Genomic DNA, 20533 nt, shown 5'->3' with positions numbered 1-20533 from the left:
TCCCTGAAGTTCGCATCCTCCCCTTTCCTCTTTCTTTTCTCACTGCTACTTAAAAATCGGTTCACGCTTAACTTTGCAACCACACACGTCACCACTCGAAAAATTGTCAGTGACAGAAAAGTCACGTGACCTGGAATAATTTGTTGGAATTGTATGGAATTAAGAAGCATTTTAGGCTGATACTGAAAATAAAATTATCGTTTTTCATGCTTATTATGAATTGTCATTGTTTTGCAATGACAAGTGATTTATTTTAATTAGCAAAAAGAAGAGAAAAAAAACGGAAATACAACGAGGCCCCCCTGGTGGCCGAGGCCCTGGGCAACTGCCCGGTTTGCCCGTTCGTCCGCACCGCCCCTGAGTGGGTGTCAGGGAAAAATCCCTCTTCTAGACATTTAAGTTTAGATTACAAACCACACTGTGAGGCAGAACAAACGTTTAAATGAACCTTGACAGTCAAAGGAGAGGTCTTGTTTGGGGAAGTCCCTAGAAGAGCTCTGATCTCCCTTGGCTGGCTTAGTCGTTTTATTGCTCACATGTTATTCATGGAATGAAGCCACTCTGATAACGCCAAGGTCGTGGACGAAAACATTCACAGCACTTTTCTATTCCCATGTATCAGTAGTTTTCCACTCAGTGTTTCTTCACATGAGTGTCTAATGTTTAATACAAAGCTTTAAGCTTATAAACAGACAGGGTTATTAATGATTCATTCCTTTAACACATAATTCCTTTTACATTTCCCTCCTGTTAATCATACTAATAACCATACAGATGCAAAACATCAGAATACAAAGTTTTCAGTGAAGATTTTCCTTTGTCTCGTCAAATAGCATCGTCCTCGTCGTTGTCACCCAAGAGGGCCGCTACTTCTTCCTCCAAGAAGATGGCAGTCATGGTCCGTTTCACCAGAGCCTGTACACAGACTTTCAAACAACCAAGGCAGGCACACAGTAGAATTAACAGCACCACAAAAGGTATACATGCTTTAAGTACTATGATTAGCCAGCTACCAGAATGGAACCAGTTCAGCCAATCCCATGAGCCTGAGCTGTGCTTGGTTACGAAGTCCTGGGTCTCTGCTGCACTAACTTGTTTCATTTTAGCAAGCGCATCGGTTATAGCATGTGCATTAATCTCATCCGGTATGTATGTACAACAAGTTTCATTTATTAGGGCACAAACTCCTCCTGCGGGAGCAGTGACCAGATCAAGAACAAAACGGTTCTGCAAAACCATAAATCGGAGGTTTTCTATTTTTTTGTTCTGGGCTTCATTCTGCATGATGGAGGCATTGACAAAGGTTCCAAACCTGTAATTGAGAGTTTCCATACGTAACATGAGCTTTCCTACCCCCGCCCAGGGAAACAGTGACAGAGTAACTTTGGTGCCATCCCCCCACAACTTGTAAGCATCGGGCACGTCAGTGCCCCAGATTGAGTCATGTGGCCTAATGTCTCGTCTCTTACGCCCACCTGTCCTTGGCCTATGAGATATCACTACGGTATGGTCACTAACCAACACCGGTGCACACACTCCTTCCCAATGGAGAGGCAGGCCATCATATAGCTGGTGACCACATAACCAAAATATGTCTTCCCCTCCACCAGTTAAGAGGTGAACTGTGCCATTTTGACTTGGCAGACCCCCGGTCCATCCCCAACACTTTAGCCCGTGCACTGATTTGTTACAGGTAGTATAATTTGCACAATAGGCTGTGTAGTTACACATGCGAGGAGGAACAGCGCCAATCGAATAGTTTCCACTTCCTTTGAAGCAAAGAGGAAACACTGTCCCTGGGGTGACTTCAGCGTAAGGTGATATCACCCCATCTACGGGAACAGCCGTCGGTGGGTGGGTTTCTGCACAAGGGGCAACTAAAGTGCTGTAAGTATCGTTACCTCGGGCCATTAGTACCTCAGAAAGGTTTGCATAGATGGGTTCATCAGACGAGACAACAGCCACACACTCACTCTGTCTTTTAGACAACGGTATTATCGTGAGTCTAGGGTAATGGGAGGACACAGGCATTCTTGTGCACACATAACAGTCAGACCTATTCAATCCTTTTGCTAGACCATGAACATAACGGTACCAGGAGTTGAGATGGTAGACTGTGCCTGTTGTGCCATTCAGCAAGGTCAGCGCTATCCATCGTCTGTCCCGGTGCTCCTGTTGTGGAGCACACATTCTGAGATAGGTTAGAACACATATACATACGATTCCTAGGCTAAAAAGCCCCACTCGGGTTCTGTTGAGTCTTGCGTTGGCCATGGTCACAGGTGCCCTAATTGTGGACAACAGGGTTGGTTTCTTCACCGGGTTGAGACAAGTCACCTCTAGAGCAGTGACCTCCCTTTGTAACCGGGCTTACTTCTGTTTCCACAGGTGGCTCCTGTAGCGTTGGTCGTAGTTTGCAGTGAGAGAGATGGACCCACGTGGAACGTCCTTTCACTTTGACGGCTGTGGGTGTGGTGAGGAGTACTTGGTGGGGGCCTTCCCAACGGGGGGATCTCCAGCACTTTCGTTTCACAGCCTTTATGAACACCCAGTCTCCTGGACTGACTGGCTATGCCTGTGGGGACACAGAGAGAGAAGGAACAGTACTTGCAGCCAACACTTCTTTTCTTTGCAGCACCTTCTTTAAGTAATCCACTAAAGAAGACTCATCGTCAGGTGAATGTTTGCTTTGATCAAAGTCAGGCAGTGTATATGGCCTTCCATACAGTACTTCAAACGGTGTTAACCTGTGTGCTCCCACTGGGGTTATTCTCATGCTCAATTGGACTATGTCTAAGCACTCAGGCCACATTAATCCTGTCTCTTTCATTGCTTTGACTAGTTTGAGTTTCACTGTACCATTATGCCTTTCCACCAGCCCTGCTGACTGGGGGTGGTACGCAGTGTGGTGTTTTAGGTCAATGTGTAGGTGTTGAGCTATTTTGTCAATTGTTTGGTTTACAAAATGCGATCCATTATCACTTCGTATTACTCTGGGTATGCCAAACGTCGGTATTATTCGCCTACAAAGTGCTTTCGCAACGGTTGCTGAATCTGGGCTTGAACAAGGCAATAGTTCAACCCACTTTGAGAAAGCATCAATTATGACTAAAACGTATTCTAGCCCCTGTTGTTTTGTTAGTTGTATAAAATCCATGTGGATAGTATGAAACGGATGAGGCGGGGTGGGGAACTGTCCCTTGTCAGGGCGTGCCCCACCCTTCGGGTTATGCCGTATGCATGTTTCACATTGCAAACAAAATTTTTTTTGAGTATGAGTGAAAGCCATATGTGGTATAATATTGGTGCACCAGGCCACACATCCCTCCTGTTGAGACATGTGTCAACCCATGGCTCAATATTGCAGCCCATTTATACATAGACTTTGGTAGAATTGGTTTTCCCTCCATACTAACATAGATTCTGTCTTGCATTGTATAGCCGTGTTTTTTCCATAGTTTCTTTTCTGCTTGTGACGCTTGTTGTCTTCTTTGTAAAATTTCTAAACATTTACGGTTGGCGTGCATGTTATTACGTAATTTAGATTGACTCGTCTCCACCCTGTGGTGGTGCTTTTCTCCACGCCTTCCTTTTCAGGATTCCAGTCTCGTATTTGTTTCACTCGCTTTGCTTCTTTGTCTAAGTTGTTCCTCTTTTCGTTTGGTATGGCGGACAGCTGCATATGCAAAGGAGGCTCCCAAGCTGTCAGTTTCTGTACTTGGGGCGGCAATGTTACTTGACAATGTGAGTTCTTATCTTTCCAGCACAGATAAGTTACTGTCACTCTGGTGGGCCCTAATTTCTGTACACATTCGTCATACTTGTGATCGGGTCCTAAGTTCGTTCTCAGAGTTATTTTCAACTCGTCTTTGTCAAAAACTTTTGCTAGAGGGTTTATTCTGTCTGTGGTTTTTCTTAGAATTGTTTCTAACATTTTTCCAGGGTCCTGACACGACGGTTTTAGGACCCAGGAGTAAATTGGAGTGTTATGCCCTTCCAGGAGATGTATGTCAGCTTCGTCGCATTGTCGAGCTTCCATACCTCCCTGTAGGTTCGGGAAAATAGCCACTTTTAGCTTGGTCATTAGGTCTCTGCCTAATAAGTTGTACGGACATTTTGGAGCTATGATTACTTGTGCATGCACTGTGTCCCCTGTTTCGTCGAGTGACACGGTAACAGGTTCGCTGAAATACTGTCTTTGAGTTTGGCCATTTGCAGATTTTACAAAAATAGCTTGAGTTGACTTTGTTAAGCCTTCCACATCTTTCATTACTGTTCTACACGCTCCTGTGTCGCATAAAAACAGCACCGGTGCTCCATTTATGAACACCATTTTTTCTGGTTTTTCGCTTAAACAAATTTCAGCCAAATCTAAAAATTCCTCACACACATCTAAACCCTCATTCTCGTCGCTCATTTCCCCAGGGCCTATTTGAGGTCATTCCTCTGTGTACTCGTCGTCTGCGTAATGCCCACTTGTATCGTCTTTGGTTGGGCAATCTCTAGCCCAATGGCCGTAGCCTTGACACTTGTAACATTTGTTGCGATCGTTCTCCTCTTTGTTAGAGTGATAACTTTGGTCATGCGCTTTTCCTCCACTGCTGCCTGCTCGCCCGCGTCCTCTACTCCCTCCTCTGCCCCTCCCGCGGCCACGGCCTCTGCCTCGGCCGCGCCCAGGGGCGCTTACTGCGTGTACAAACGCTTCTACTAGTTGTTTAGAGTCTTTCTTGTCTTTCTCTTGTTTTTTGTTTTTAGCCGTTTTCTCAGCGTGTTTGGCCTGGTCCATAAACTCAGGCATTTTGGAACTTCTAAACGACACGAAATGTTTTTCAATCCATCCCTTAATTTCTGGTCTGAAACTTTGTAGTAACGCCTGTTTTAATTGTTGGTCATAGATTGCTCTCTCATCTGCCGTACCGTCTTTCAGCCCACTGTAAGCTTTGAAAACTTTCTCAAAACGGTCTCTAAACTCCCACATGTCTTCGTCTTCTTTTTGTTGCGTAAGCGTGTATTTTAGTGTAATCACACGATTTTTTTATAACAACTTTACATTTAAAAACGAAATTCCCCAGTGCATGTTACGAACTCCCGTTATCATCACAGTTTCTGTATGCGTCCAGTGTTGGAAAACATACATCTTTAGCTCCGCAACCTCTCCCCTGCGGCTTTATTAGGCAATTTCAATCATTGGATAGAGACTTTTGGTTGATCAGGCCAAACTCCTCATCCTCAAATCGTTATGCACTTGTATTATTTTATTTAAGCAGTATTGTCTTTTATCACAATCCGCCATGGTTAATTTTCCTGTAAACCCATGTTTCTTTGCCCATCGCTCTAACCACTTACAGTGGTTTGGATGATGTCCTTTCATCCATTTTACATCGCCTACGTGCTCCAAAATAGGAGTCTGTTTGGTGCACGAATTGCCCATTTTACTTTTGTTGCAAATAAGGGGTTGTACTGTGACGTCCTCTTAGGGCAAATAAGAGCCTGGGAAGCGAGCTTCTAGACCGAGGTCCGGCCTCACAGGGTTTTTATTTGTTTTAACTCACAGTCAACCTCTTCACACACACACACACACACACACACACACAATTCTTAGTCACAAATAGTGGGGAGTCGAACCCTCTTTTCCTTAGACTTTCTCTACAGGAAACTGGCCATATTTACTATTTGTACTGTTTTACCACACACACACACACACAATTCTTAGTCACAAATAGTGGGGAGTCGAACCCTCTTTTCCTTAGACTTTCTCTACAGGAAACTGGCCATATTTACTATTTGTACTTTGCTAGCATTCTCTTGTAATGTTAGGGAACATGATCCCCTACGGCAGCCTATCTGCACACTACTTTCTTATACTCACCCCTCAGTGTGTTGCTCTCTTTTGTCGGATCCCGTCAATCTTCGTCCCGGGAGGCGGGCGTCCCCACACCAACCTGCAGATAATTCACTCTACAGGTTTTTCTCCACCACCTAGTGAGGAGGCTGTGCACAGTCTTCGATGCGTTGGAATTCCCGCTCCCGGTTCGTCGATATGTTGGGATCCGGCTCGAAGGACCAAGTTATGTCAGGGAAAAATCCCTCTTCTAGACATTTAAGTTTAGATTACAAACCACACTGTGAGGCAGAACAAACGTTTAAATGAACCTTGACAGTCAAAGGAGAGGTCTTGTTTGGGGAAGTCCCTAGAAGAGCTCTGATCTCCCTTGGCTGGCTTAGTCGTTTTATTGCTCACATGTTATTCATGGAATGAAGCCACTCTGATAACGCCAAGGTCGTGGACGAAAACATTCACAGCACTTTTCTATTCCCATGTATCAGTAGTTTTCCACTCAGTGTTTCTTCACATGAGTGTCTAATGTTTAATACAAAGCTTTAAGCTTATAAACAGACAGGGTTATTAATGATTCATTCCTTTAACACATAATTCCTTTTACAGTGGGACCTACAGACTTAAGGCCAGTTTAAGAGCAGATGTTGTGTCCTATATTAAGTATTATAAACTAATTCACAATCAGAAGATGGATTACAAATGCTGGTTTCAGTGCGGTTTAATTGCAGATCCTAAACCACAATTAGAGAAAGACCACCGGCAGTAATTCTGCAGAGCTGCGTTCGCGGGCTCATATTTAAAAACATAAACAGACACTCCCATCTTCCTCAGGAGTGGTTGAACTCCTCACCCAATAAAATGACCTCCTCTACTCTAACTCCATCCAATCAGAAGGCTGTCTAATGACCCTCCCCTTCTAACTCATCTTTACACGTTTGCTGTGTGTGTGTGACTAAAAACCCCTTGAACTAATTAAATTATTTGTTATATTTCTTCTTCCTTACTTACTTAATTGTTACAATCCATCACAGAACAATTGTGTGACCCAAATACAGACTGTGTCAGATAACATTGGAAGAAAATAAAATATGAATGACACATAAGGCCAATATTTTTGGTAAAGGAATTGTAAGTTTGAAACACTTATTATCACTCTGTAAAATTAATAGAAAGGACATTTTATAAATATGTGTAAATCGTGTTTGTAAATATAATCACCACAATGTTAAACTGTAGTGCACTTTGTGAATACACCTTTTTGTAGTTATGTATTTTATATTCATTTTCTAAATCCTTTTCTAATATGCACATGCAGTATCCATCTTCTGGGTGCTCTGCTTTGGCAGCTGTGTATTATTTTGCTATTCTGCTAGCCAAGACATGTTGTAGAATCTCACATTCAAGCTATTCAATCCAGAACTAATTATGTTTTGAATTTTTGAAGTTATTTTTATATTCTGCCAGCCAAGGTTAAAAGTAAATGACCTGTAAGTTCATATTCTCAGCTGTTGTGACATCATGCACTTGTTCAGGGTTTTGACCTTTGACCTTCACTCGTGGGCGTCTGTCTTTCACCCAGCATAAGCTACTTCACACAGCATCACTGTTTTATAAAACTATTTATTAATTATTACACTGAATGTATTCATTACAGACTGTTGTATTTTACAATGGGTTATACAAATATAATATATATTTAAATTCATTTCAGTTTGCATCCATTCAATTATCAATAGAACCATTGATGACTGAACACTGATAATAAATAAATTGCATTTTAAATAAATATGATATCCATACATTTACTCATAACTTTTAATATGTACATATTTTTGGTTATAAATAAGACATGAATAAAAATCAGTTACCTTATTTTTCAGTAAATAGCTTCATGTCTCTTCAGTTTTTCAGCAGTCCTGCGTCTGTTTATCCTGTCATTTCCAAGGTCATACCTGCAGGCACTACTCTGCACCTGCCAGTAGGGACACTGTTGGCATTCAGCACTAAATCTGATGTGCTGGATAAATACCCAGACTAAAGCCTTTCTAGAACAATTCTCCATGATGAAACCACAACAAATAAACACCTGGCTGAACTCACTACTCAGAACTCATGAAGACAGTGTGGTTATGCTGGATGAGGTCATTGTGGTTATGCTGGATGAGGTCAGTGGGGTTATGCTGGATGAGGTCAGTGGGGTTATGCTGGATGAGGTCATTGTGGTTATGCTGGATGAGGTCAGTGGGGTTATGCTGGATGAAGACAGTGGGGTTATGCTGGATGAGGTCAGTGTGGTTATGCTGGATGAAGACAGTGGGGTTATGCTGGATGAGGTCAGTGGGGTTATGCTGGATGAGGTCAGTGGGGTTATGCTGGATGAAGATTAAAGGAGATCGTGTTAAAGAGTTTGCCACAAGATCCCATTTGTCAGCATCAGTGTATATTAGCCACAACTCTAACCAGATGACATAAAACACGATAGACAATATTGACCTTTACAATTCAATTCAATTTTATTTTATTTTCGTACAGCGCAAAAACAATTAAATTGTCTCAAGGCGCATCATTCAAGATAAAAATAAAGAAAATAATCAAAACTAGGGATGCACCGATACCGATACCAGTATCGGGTATCGGGTCGATACTTTGTTAAAATACTCGTACTCGTACTCGTTTTAAATTACCGATACCAAAAACCGACTGTCTATGTCTATGCCTGGCAGGTGTGAGAGGGCCGAAGTTGCATAGAGGCCGAGAGCGGTATTGCAGACAGATAGAGATTTTAGAAAAAATATAGCTATTGTGGGCAAAGTAGCTTCTAGGGCAGCGAAGTAATTATACCCGAAACACTGTTGTGAACAAGTAAGGTCCACGTTTGTGTAGCGGCAAATAACACAAAGCCACAACATGACCGTGGTTTGGCCAACAAAACCATATAGTTAGTTAGTTAGGCTAACGGAAGCAAGCTACCCAGCTAGCGATACCGTTAGCTTACGCAAGCCACCTCCACACATCGTATCCAAGCTGTTATTGAATCGATTTCAACTTCAAGTTCAACCTAAACTTAACACGTACGACCTCCAGTAAAGGTAAGTGCTATCTTCAGCAATTGTATCTTTTGCAGTTAACTTAGAACTGCTGTAACATAGGCAAAGTGTAGGGGCTAGCCTACTGTCCTTAGCGACGCTGCGCCTAAAACATATTATTGCCATTTGCTACGGTTGATTGACGGGGACGGGAATGTACTTGTTTTCTCCTCTTTAACCCGGACGCATTTAGGTCTCGAAAGGAGGACATGTCAGGGTAAAAGAGGACGTCTGCCTTGTCTTGTGTTTCAGTTGCTTGATGTTTGACTGTGTTAGGAATCTTGTTGACTTGCTAGTTGGTCATAAACAGCCACTAGCAAGTAGCCGCTAGCAAGACATCCCGTTAGCGATGTTAGTTAGCAAGGTTGTTTAAACACTGTAGCTGCCAAATGTGAGGACCCTGCCTGATGTGAGTCCGCCGCTGCCTGATGCGAGTCCGCATGCGCAAACACAAACGGTTTACGGCAGAAGGCTCAGGAGCAAACTATCCAAGACGTGCATTCTCATACATGGTTTAATATCAACGTATCTGGCTTCTCTTAACGCATAATGTAGGTTTATTTAACGTAGTGTTTTATAATTTTGTCAACGGTTTACAGCATAAGGCTCAGTGTCAACATATGGGGCTATGTTGTATTACTGTTACTAGTAGGCTAATGAATGCACTGCTTAACTAATAATTCAATAAACATGAAGCGTAACATCATAAACCTTGGTGGATTTCAAACGTAAACAAATGCGCTTGTCATTCCACTTCATGCTGTAGCCTACACCACCAGCATTACCTGGCTCGTTGTACTACAATAGTGTCGCAAAGTTTGCGCATGCGGACTCACATCAGGCAGGTCCTCACATTTGGCAGCTACAAACACTATTGGACATTGATGCTAGTATTACGTTTTTTTTTTCTTTTCGTTTTTCTGCCTGATGCTAATATTAAGTGCTCTTGCGTTAACTTCATTGCAATGTTATTGTGATAACTATGTTGGCTAGGTTGCAAACATCAACCAAGTATCAATTTGGCTGCAAGAACGTGGCCCAGTTCATTGTCAACATTCAAGAAATCGCTATACTGTTGTGCTGCCTTAACGGCGATTTTGACTCATTTTAAGATAAATGATGACAGGAGTAAGGCACAGTGTAAGATCTGCACTGTTACAGTGTCGAGGGGCGGAAAGGAAAGTACTTTGTTTGACGCAAGCAATTTGATTAAACATCTGAAGACGCACCATAGTGCAAAATTCACTCATGCCAGTGGCGCAAGAGACCAAAGCAACCAATCTTTACAGACGTCTTGCAAAAGAAAAAACGCGCACGCACACAGACAGAGAGAGAGAAAAGGGAAGGAAGAGAGTTGTTGATCCTTTTGCAACTGAACTGTGCTCATGTTCTTATCCAGGAAGAGTTCTGTTCACTTTTTGTTAAGCAGACTGTGTTGTTAACTATGCAGCAAATTGAATTGCCATCTGTCTATATTTACATTCTGTCTAATGTGATGATATTGACTCTTTTTTTTTGTTAAAACCAGAAAGCTCTGTTTATTTTTGGCTTGGGATAGCCTTCTGTTAATGTTGTACTATAGGCTTGACATAACCTGCAGAGGATAAAATAAAATCTTTCATGGAAACCAAATCTTGGAAGTATCGGTATCGGTACTCGGTATCGGCAAGTACACAAATAAAAATACTCGTACTCGTATCGGTATGTAAAAAAGTGGTATCGGTGCATCCCTAATCAAAACCCACAAACCCATTCAAACAGCTTTTTTTCTCATACAGCGGAGCTGCTCCACTGTTTCAGGACCTCAGAGTCTGATCAGACTAATGAAGCTGAAGCTGAGCTGCTCCACTGTTTCAGGACCTCAGAGTCTGATCAGACTAATGAAGCTGAAGCTGAACTGCTCCACTGTTTCAGGACCTCAGAGTCTGATCAGACTAATGAAGCTGAAGCTGAGATGCTCCACTGTTTCAGGACCTCAGAGTCTGATCAGACTAATGAAGCTGAAGCTGAGCTGCTCCACTGTTTCAGGACCTCAGAGTCTGATCAGACTAATGAAGCTGAAGCTGAGCTGCTCCACTGTTTCAGGACCTCAGAGTCTGATCAGACTAATGAAGCTGAAGCTGAGCTGCCCCACTGTTTTAAGGACCTCAGCTATTCAAAAGGTAAACTAAGGCTTAATTCATCAACTTCAGTTACTGTTTGGAAAATAAAATAGAATATTATTCTCTTCAGAAAATCATGATGAATTAAACTGTACACTCAACACAACCCATGCGCTTAAATGGTTTAAAGATTATCTGTTTAATTTATAATCATGAACACCATATTTCTGTCTGGAGAATTTGCTGTCTTCAGATCATGCGATTCTTCATCTACCTATGGGTATTCTTAAGGCAGTAGCCACAGAACAGGTAATTCAAAATTCAAGACATTTGAACACCATGAACAAGTCATTATTAAGGAAGTGACATTATCTCTTGCTGTGTTGCTCTACTTTCACTGAAGCTCTCACTGGTAACACCCTCAGAGGAAAGAGTTTACAGGCAACATTAAAGTTTGGTAACACAGATGTGTTTTTGTTTTCATTAAATTATGTCTTCTGTTTTTCAGCGCCTCTGACTGAATAGGTTTGTCTCCTTTCTTTTCTGACGTTGTTCCTGCAGGTACTACTCTATACCCTGTCAGTAGGAATAGACATTTAGCACTGTGAACATTCAGAACTATATAATGGAGAAGTACCCAGATACTGTAGATAGATAGATAGATAGATAGATAGATAGATAGATAGATAGATAGATAGATAGATAGATAGATAGATAGATAGATAGATAGATAGATAGAGATAGATAGTCAGGACCATAGTGATGGTATTACAATAATGATCAAGCTCAAACTGTTCTGATCCACCATCTCATGCACGTCAGTTATTCAACAGATAAACAACTTAAAAATATTATTACATTTCAACAACCTCACACAAAGTGTGAAATAATAAAAGCAAGTAATTGTTATGTTGAGGCATATTAGATTGCATATGTTTCTGTCAAGGAATTCATGATGATAGGAACATATTAACAGCAAGTCATCATTAACCTGACAAAGGGAAGTGACATCATCTCTATCTGAACTGCTCTACTGTTACTGAGGACTTCACTGGTAAGATTATCAAAGGAGAGATCTTATCAATATTAAGGTATGGAAACACTCTCTCAGTGAAAGTGTGTCTGAGAGTGTGTAGGTGTGTGTTATTATCAGGGTCAGAGAATGAGAGCTCTCCTCTGTCCCAGTCCAGCTGCACTCTGATCCTCTGGAGTTTCTGCTTCACTGTGAGGAGAGTGGGTGGCTGTGGTGAAGAACGTGCTTTATATTTACCATCTTTATAAAACACATACCACCGTCCACTCATGGAGGTAAAGTCTCCCTTCCTCTGGAGAGACTCTGTCATCACACCCACATTCCACAATTTGCTCACTCCAACCTCCACATCCCAGCAGTGAGTCCCTGAGTTAAAGCCCTCAGAGCCCAGGACACTGGCCTTCATATCAAATCTCTCTGGGTTATCAGGAAGCTGCTGGCTCTCATCACCACGTCTCACACTGGTCAGATCCTCAGACAGGATGAGAGTGTCGGCTGCAGTGTTGGGATCCAGAGTCACAGGAGCTGCAGAGTGAGACACACAAATGGTTTAGGTGGAAAGAGCACAAAAAAAGACACATACACATAATCAAACTAGAGGTCATTATCTGTATATGTATTTGTATCTGTTAAATATTATCTTACTTTGGGTCTGGATTCAGATAGAAGGCCTAAAGTGGGCGTGACTTATGTCAGAAGTCGGGCACATACACTTTTTAGCCTGATATTCATTGGTGATATAATTGATGTGCTTTCAAAGATTAATAGTATGTGTGTGTGCGTTTGTCGTGTGTGCGTGTGTGCCTGCCGGCCTTATGAGAGAAGAAGCAGAGACGCTATGTTTGTGTGTGTGTGTGTGTGTGTGTGTGTGTGTGTGTGTGTGTGTGTACAATTATGTTTATGTGTATGTGTTTTTTGTTTGTGTGTTTGTTTGTGTGTGTGTAAATGTGTGTTTTTGTGTGTGTGTTTGTGTATGTGTTTGGGCGTGTGTGTGTGTGTGTGTGTGTGTGTGTGTGTGTGTGTGTGTGTGTGTGTGTGTGTGTATGTGCATAAACTTCAACTAGAGAGACATCCCATGCTTGCCAACCAGATACTGTGTGTGGAGAGGACGAAACCGATCTCCTTAGTTATTGTCCTCTGCAACTTTAACAAAGGAAATCTCACCTGCAAATACACAATGTGTTAAATACCCCCCCAGAGAGGAGAACATTCTGGATCACTGTTACACCACAGTAAGCAGAGCCTATCACACCATCCCCCAGGCTGCACTGGGAGACTCGGACCACATCATGGTCCATCTCCGATGCCCTAAAACCAAAGCCCTGTAAACCTGTTGTGAGGACATCAAAGCAGTGGAGCACTGAAGCTGTGGAGGACCTTCAGGCGTGCTTGGAGTGTACCGATTGGGAGGTTTCAGGACTGCTACAACAGTCTGGATGAGTACACAGAGGCTGTGACATCATATGTCAGCTTCTGTGAGGACAGCAGTGTTCCATCATGCACCAGGGTGAGTTATAACAGTGACAAACCCTGGTTCACAGCTCAACTCAGAACGTTAAGGTTGGAGAAGGAAGAGGTGTTCAGGAGTGGGGACAGAGACAGGTTTATAGAGTCGAAATACAGGTTTAGCAAGGAGGTGAGAGAAGCTAAACGACTGTTCTCTGAGAAACTCCAACACCAGTTCTCAGCCAGTCAGTGAGGACACATGATGGCAGCACTTCGATCCCATTCAATTCTCTCCATGGGGTCTCCATGGGGGGTTAACTGCTCTATCTCTAAGCACATGGCAGTGACACAACTAGTTCTTGGCCGTGTCAGTTCAAATCAAATGCGGAATGTTTACATCTGCTACCGTTGATTATACAGTAAATACGTTGTGAAATGAAACAAAAACACACCACAGTTACATTTGTATTAGTATTGATTGATTCACATCGATATGAAAGGATTACATGACTAACAACTGGTGAAAAAGTAATATGAAAATATTTGTTCACTGAATTAGCGCATTCTGTCCCAAACAGTTGCGTTGCAGTTTATAAGTTTCAGTTTCGCTTTCAGTATATCAACGTGAATGAGAGGGAGCACAAGAACTGAGCGTCTAGCAGCGATTATCATATCATAGACATATATGATGCATGTATATGTCTGTGGGCACGATCTCAAGCACGTGCAAAAGTTGTTGTTGTCCAATTTCAATCTAGTTTCGAGAGACACATGCGCGCCCAGTCCAATTCCCAGCGGAATCGAATCGTGTGTCCAGGGGTTTACATCGGAGTCCAGTCGGACTCAAGCTGGACACAATGAATCTAGTTCTGGGGAGTCACATGTGTCCAATATCCAATTTAAATCGGACTGAAATCGGAAATTGGACGCATGTGTCCACACTGAGAGACTCTGCCTCTGTCTGGAAAGGGCTCAGAAAGATTACAAATTGTAAGCCTAAAGCATTCCACTAACAGTCCTGGGACAGTCCTGACACCATCCCCTGTGACATCACCACCCACCAGTTCCAGCCCATTAACTGCACCTCCCCCACCACAGCAAAGGCCTGCAAAGGCCTGCCACCAGCATTGCTGCGTTATGAGCCTCGGTGCCTCGCCTAGGTCGTCAGACAATTCCACCAGTCTCGGAGTGAGAGTCTGAGAGGGTGACCCAGGAATCTTTAAAGCCTATTTCTGGAGGCCCGTTTGTTTCTTTGTTTCTTTGCTACTTTGAGTCTTTGTTGTTTCTTTTAGTTGTCTCCCCGTTTTTCCATTTTTCATTATATTTTGATTTAGTTTAAAGATAATAAATGATTGATTATTATTGCCCTATCTGACGTTGTCTGCCAGTTTCCTTATACCCTTGAAACTTGTTTTTTTGTTAACGTTGCCTTACCCTAGCCGGCAACGTAACAGTGTGTGTGTGTCTTCTGTGTATGTGTATCTACTGGTCTTCTGAGAGCAGAAGCAGAGACTGTGTCTGTGCGTGTGTGAGTGTGTGTGTGTATGTGTGTGTGTGTATATGTCAGAATCATTGGTCAGATTTTATTGGCCAAGTAAGTGTGAACAAACAAGGAATTTGACCTGGTGAACTGACTCTCATTGTGATTACACATAATATACATTACAATACAAAAACAAACACAACACAATACAATACAAAAAAAAAAAACACACAACACAATACAAAAAAGCAATGGTCTATGAAAGTTGAGAAAGTATATACAGGAGCTGGGAATGTACAATAGTGCAAATAAGAAGTGGAGAGTGCAAGAAGTGCAGGGATAAAAAATATATGCTACATGGATAAATATATATGTTACTATGAGTTGTTCAATAGTGAAACGGCGAGGGGGAAGAAACTGTTTTTGTTTCTGGAGGTTTGTGTGTGTGTGTGTGTGTGTGTGTGGTTGTGAGAGTGTGTGTGTGTATCTTTCCCAAAAATAAATGTTTTGAATACAGTCCCATATGAAGTATTTTCAAAACAGTAGGGTGAGACAAGTTAGCTAACCGAGTTCAGGCAGGAGCAACATAGTTCCTTACATTTCCTTTAGTCCTTCAGTGAGGAAAAAATACAGTATATGCTGCACCCCCCAAAAACAAAGTTGTTCATGCACGACAAAATTAAATGTGTAGGCAAAGCATGAAAACAGGCTGCATTACCACACACCCTGGCACATCCATAGCAATGGAAGATGACACTTCCCTCCATCATTCTGAATCCTCCGTTTATCGACATGGGAGAACGATACAGTTCATTGGAGAAACAGTTTACTGGAGAATTCTTGATAATACTCAATTCAATTGCTTCCGGCTCACTTCAACAATGTCTTCTGTTTTAGCTTTACTGTATCCTTATCAATTCTTAAACTCAACTGAAATATCCCAGACAATTCTGACTCATTTTCTTTTTCACCCATGGACCTATACACACTCTTCATCACTTCCACTCTTCTCCAGTTCCCTCTTCTGCTTGGCAGCTCTTTTGATCTCTTCACTTGTCTTCATATTTCTTTTTGAGCTCTTATTTATGTAAAGCACATTGAATTGCCTCTGTGTATGAAATGTGCTCTATAAATAAACTTGTGTCTGTCCGGCCATCCGTTTGTCTATATGTGTGTGTGTGTTTGTTTGTGTGTGTGTGTGTGTATGTTTTGTGTTTAAAAAGGGATGTATACACTTACTGTATTGAACAATCTCCTGCATCTTCTCCCAGACTCTGAACTTCAGGTTGTCCAGGTGTTTCGCCACATTGATCAGAGCTCCTGAAACCATCTCTGGGTCCTGCAGTGTGCACTGGGCTCTGGAATAACATTCAGGAGTCAGTGCTGCTGTGGGTTTGGGTTCAGAACCAAAGAGAAGAGAGAGACAGGAGGCAGTTCACTCACCTTTTTACTGTGCTCTTGTAGTTCTGTGAAATGATGAAGTCAAAAATATATTTTAACATGATTGGTATGAAAAAGTCTCATAATAACCCTTTATTTACTTGAGCAGCCCCTGCTTTTTAAACAACACACACACACACACACACACACACACACACACACACACACACACACACACACACACACACACACACACACACACACACAGCAGAGACAGACACACAGACACACAGACTGACACAGACAGACACAAACATAAGTACACACACTATATAGTGTGGTGGAAACTGCATGGGCGGTTTGACCATAAGGGCGATTTGGGCGGCACACTGCAAACAGGGAAAGCAGTGCGCCGCCACAACAATGAGGAGAACCAGCACATCCTAAACTGGCTCATCCAGTGTGTACAATGTTGTGGCTTTTTTGAGTGAGCCCTGGGAGTCACGGATAAACAATGGTTTTGCTTAATGTACCTACTAGAGATGCGCGGATGGGCTATTATTTCATCCGCAACCGCATCACAAAACACATGATCCGTTCGCTATCCATCCGCACCAATTTTTTTGACCAATTTTCAAAACCGCACCCGCCCGCCATCCGCCTGTTGTTTTTAGGTATATATACTAGAAAGTTCTTGCCTGTTCTTGAAAGGAGACTGATCCAATGCCGCAAAGATATTTAAAGGATAGTATGAAAGCCTATTGGCTATGTTGTAGCCTATCCCCAGAATATTATCAGTATTATCAGTATCTGTCTCCGATCGATGCACAGGGAGAAACTTTAAAATAGCCAAGCACATCGGCAAACCTGACCTTACCATAGGCTAGTAGGCCTTCACTTTTTTTTATCATTGTAATAAAACGCAATTTGGTATACCATTTTAATATGGTAATATAGCCTACTGTTTTTTTTTTTTTCAAAATGAAAGAAAGCCTATTAAGGAAACGCCGACACGAGTCTATTAATTCCGAAATTCCACCGCATTGTAGGCTTTATACTGTAACAACCCCAACACTTGCCTGCTTGCCTTGCAAATCAAAGTTTTCCGACTATTTTTCTTACCTTCTTTCTTAGCTGGTGATGTTATTGAGCTAGAAGTTTAACTTGTTCTGAACATCTCGCGCTGCCAATGCCCAATGTCACTTCTGAGTCAAATCACTCCATCATCTCTTTGAAATTCCTTTTTCCACGAGTGGTAGGCTACAATGACTGGCTGTTTTAAAATATAACTAATAGCCTAACGCAACAAAATAACCCAGGCAGTTTCATCTACGACACGTTAAGGCTTCTTCCAATACTGACAGCTGACTCATAGCTTGCAGGTTTGCGGCGTTGAAAAGAGACGCGACATGAGAGGGATCGTCACTTAATTTAAACTTTTTTACTTCCTTTGTTTGCATTGTATGCATACACAGAACTAGGCCAATTTACTGCCTGATGAACATTGGATTATTTCAAAATGTGCTTGGATGTAGGTAACGACATTTAACAATGTGTAGATATTTTGAATTTCGTTGGGTAAACCGCCACCCGCCCGAATTTAATTAAAATATAATTTTTTGTCACTTCATCCGCCCGATCCGCGGTTTAACCGTGGAGTCCGCGGGTGCGACCGCCAACCGCGCATCTCTAGTGCCTACTGAATGGGCCGCCTTCATCATTATCAGACAACCCTAACTGAGAACTTTTTCAGGAGGCACCACTCTTGGCCAGGTCACATCAATACAATAAAACCACATATTTAAAAAATTCAAACCAGAACTCACACCTACCACACCAAAGATACACAGACAAAGAACCACACACACACACAGACACTCATACACACAGACACAAACACATAGAGAGACACACAGACACTCATACACACAGACACAAACAAAAACACACATATGGACACACACAAACACACACTCACACACTATGATAAGGACAGTAGATGGTTCTTACTTGTAGAAATGTGATGTCATCAGCTCCCACCTTCTCTTCTATGGCTTTGATGGTGTCTGAAAGAGATGAGATCGCTCTGCTCATCTTCTCAATCTTCTCCTTCATCATCTTACTCTTCTGCTTCTCTTCCTCCCTCAGTGCAGCTATCCTGGCTGCCTCTTCATCTCGTAGAAACTGGTGCAGCTTCTCAAACTCCTCCTTGATCATCTTCTCTGTGTGCAGGGCCTGAGTCTGGAATAAGGTCAATAACAGAGTGTCTACTAGGGAATTCCTCTGGATTAACATACTGCTTAAAAGCTTCTTCCAACGTCTATATTCTATTCATGCTTGTGTCCTGACTCTCACCTTAATGTGTTTTGATGTTCCATCATAGTTGAGTTTTACTTTTTCAAAAGCCTTTAGTTTTTCCTTCAAGGGGTCCACTTTGACCTTGAGCTCCTCCTGGAAGAGAGAGATAGAGCGAGATAGAGAGAGAGAATAATACAGTAGTCTTTTACATACAATGCAATTTGTGACGCCCCTCAGATGTCTTGGTGACTATTCCAACATTTGCTGGCACATTTATGAAAATCCTGAATGTAAAATAATGAAGACAAATTAAATCCTACATGTCAGTGATTCTTAAATGTGACTTTTGCAGAACATAAATTGCCACCCCTAAAGCAACAAATGGATGCATTTCAATTGGATGATTGTGAACACATTCTTGAGGGAGCAGAGGAGTGAAATGATGGTGCTGCCACCAAGTGTTGAGTTACAGTAATAACAGCAACTACAGGGATTTTTAATTTGTGATTATTATTGTTTATAACGAAGGACTTAATATTAGGCTGTAGCTTGTTGTTAATTAGACAATACGAAATCTTTTTCATAAATTTGTATCAAACTTACCTTACGGTCAACTGCTGCTTCAGCAATGGGACTGAACTGGTGATTCCTGTGAAGTTTTGAGTCTCTACACACCAGGCACACAAGCTGCTGATCATCATGACAAAACAGCTTCAGTTTGTCGCCATGGAGACTACAGAGTGCGCCTCTCTGACCTCTCTCTTGTAAAAATGTCTCACATAGGTTTCTTAATGCAAGGTTGGTTGGTGGCTCAGCCTTTGATGACTTCCTCCTGCAGACTGGACAATCTCTGGATCCTTTGGTTTCCCAGTACTGCTGCAGACAGGCTTTACAGAAGCTGTGACTACATGACAGAACAACTGGGTCCTTGAAGATGTCAGTGCACACAGGACAGGATATATCCTCTTCTAGCTTTGAAGCCATTTTCCCCGAGTAAATATAAATCTGCTGCGAGCTACTCTCTCGTTGTAAGTTTCCCCCAAAGTTTCAGGAGTTTGACGAATACAGTCAGTTCCTGAGTCCTCTTGTAGTTTTAAACTATGTATGCAAGCATGGCAACCTCTCCAACGTCTTTGTGAAAACAACTATGTCCAGTTCGAGTGTTTTTAAATTAGATTCTCACCTGCTAGAACATTTGTAGAGGGGTAGCGTGGAACAAAGCTGCCGTCTGTCACTCTCACACTTCTGCTCAACTCCGCCCCCTCTCTCCCTCTACGTCATTTTATTAGATTCTCACCTGACCTGCTGGAGCAGTTTTGTGACGGTGTGACGGGGAACACAGCAGCCGCCCTTCACTGAGCTTCACCTCCTCCTTCAGAAGAGGAGAGTCAGAGGGAGGGATCTGGAGGAGCAGGGAGCTGATTGGTCAGTCACACAACAGTCCTCCAATAAATAGCTCTTAAGTGCGTCCTTGTCTTGAGGATCAGAGGTCAAAGTACCTGGATGAGTGAGCTCTAACTCACAGTCATAAACAGGCTTCATGTCAGTGTTTTTCCTCCACTATCCACAGGAATGTTGTTCTGATCCTTATTCCTCCTGCAGAACTGTTCCTTCACAGACACACAGAGAGCTGTCTGTAATGTGAATGACACCTCCAGTGTTTTTTGCAAAATGAAAGAAAGCCTATTAAGGAAACGCCGACACGAGCCTATTAATTCCGAAATGTCACCGCATTGTACTGTAACAACCCCAACACTTGCCTGCTTGCCTTGCAAATCAAAGTGTGACTATTTTTCTTACCTTCTTTCTTAGCTGTTGAGGTTACTGAGCTAGAAGTTTAACTTGTTCTGAACATCTCGCGCTGCC

The 20533-nt window shown here is 42.3% G+C and overlaps 1 protein-coding gene across 1 annotated transcript; it reads right to left on the bottom strand.

Moving 5' to 3' along the window:
* Positions 1-12043: 12043 nt before the first annotated feature.
* On the bottom strand, positions 12044-19651 carry LOC308365959 (E3 ubiquitin-protein ligase TRIM35-like; the record flags this gene model as incomplete). Its single annotated transcript, XM_080839594.1, has 6 exons — positions 12044-12585; positions 16229-16347; positions 16433-16455; positions 18380-18610; positions 18725-18820; positions 19271-19651. 6 exons carry the CDS (start codon positions 19649-19651, stop codon positions 12044-12046), a joined length of 1392 nt encoding a protein of 463 aa, XP_080695720.1.
* Between the last annotated feature and the right edge of the window lie 882 nt (positions 19652-20533).

This window comes from Sprattus sprattus, assembly GCF_963457725.1.
Source record: "Sprattus sprattus genome assembly, chromosome: 5".
Taxonomy (NCBI): Eukaryota; Metazoa; Chordata; class Actinopteri; order Clupeiformes; family Clupeidae; genus Sprattus; species Sprattus sprattus.
Note: the sequence above shows the minus strand (reverse complement) of the source record. Positions and strands in the feature narration are given on the sequence as shown.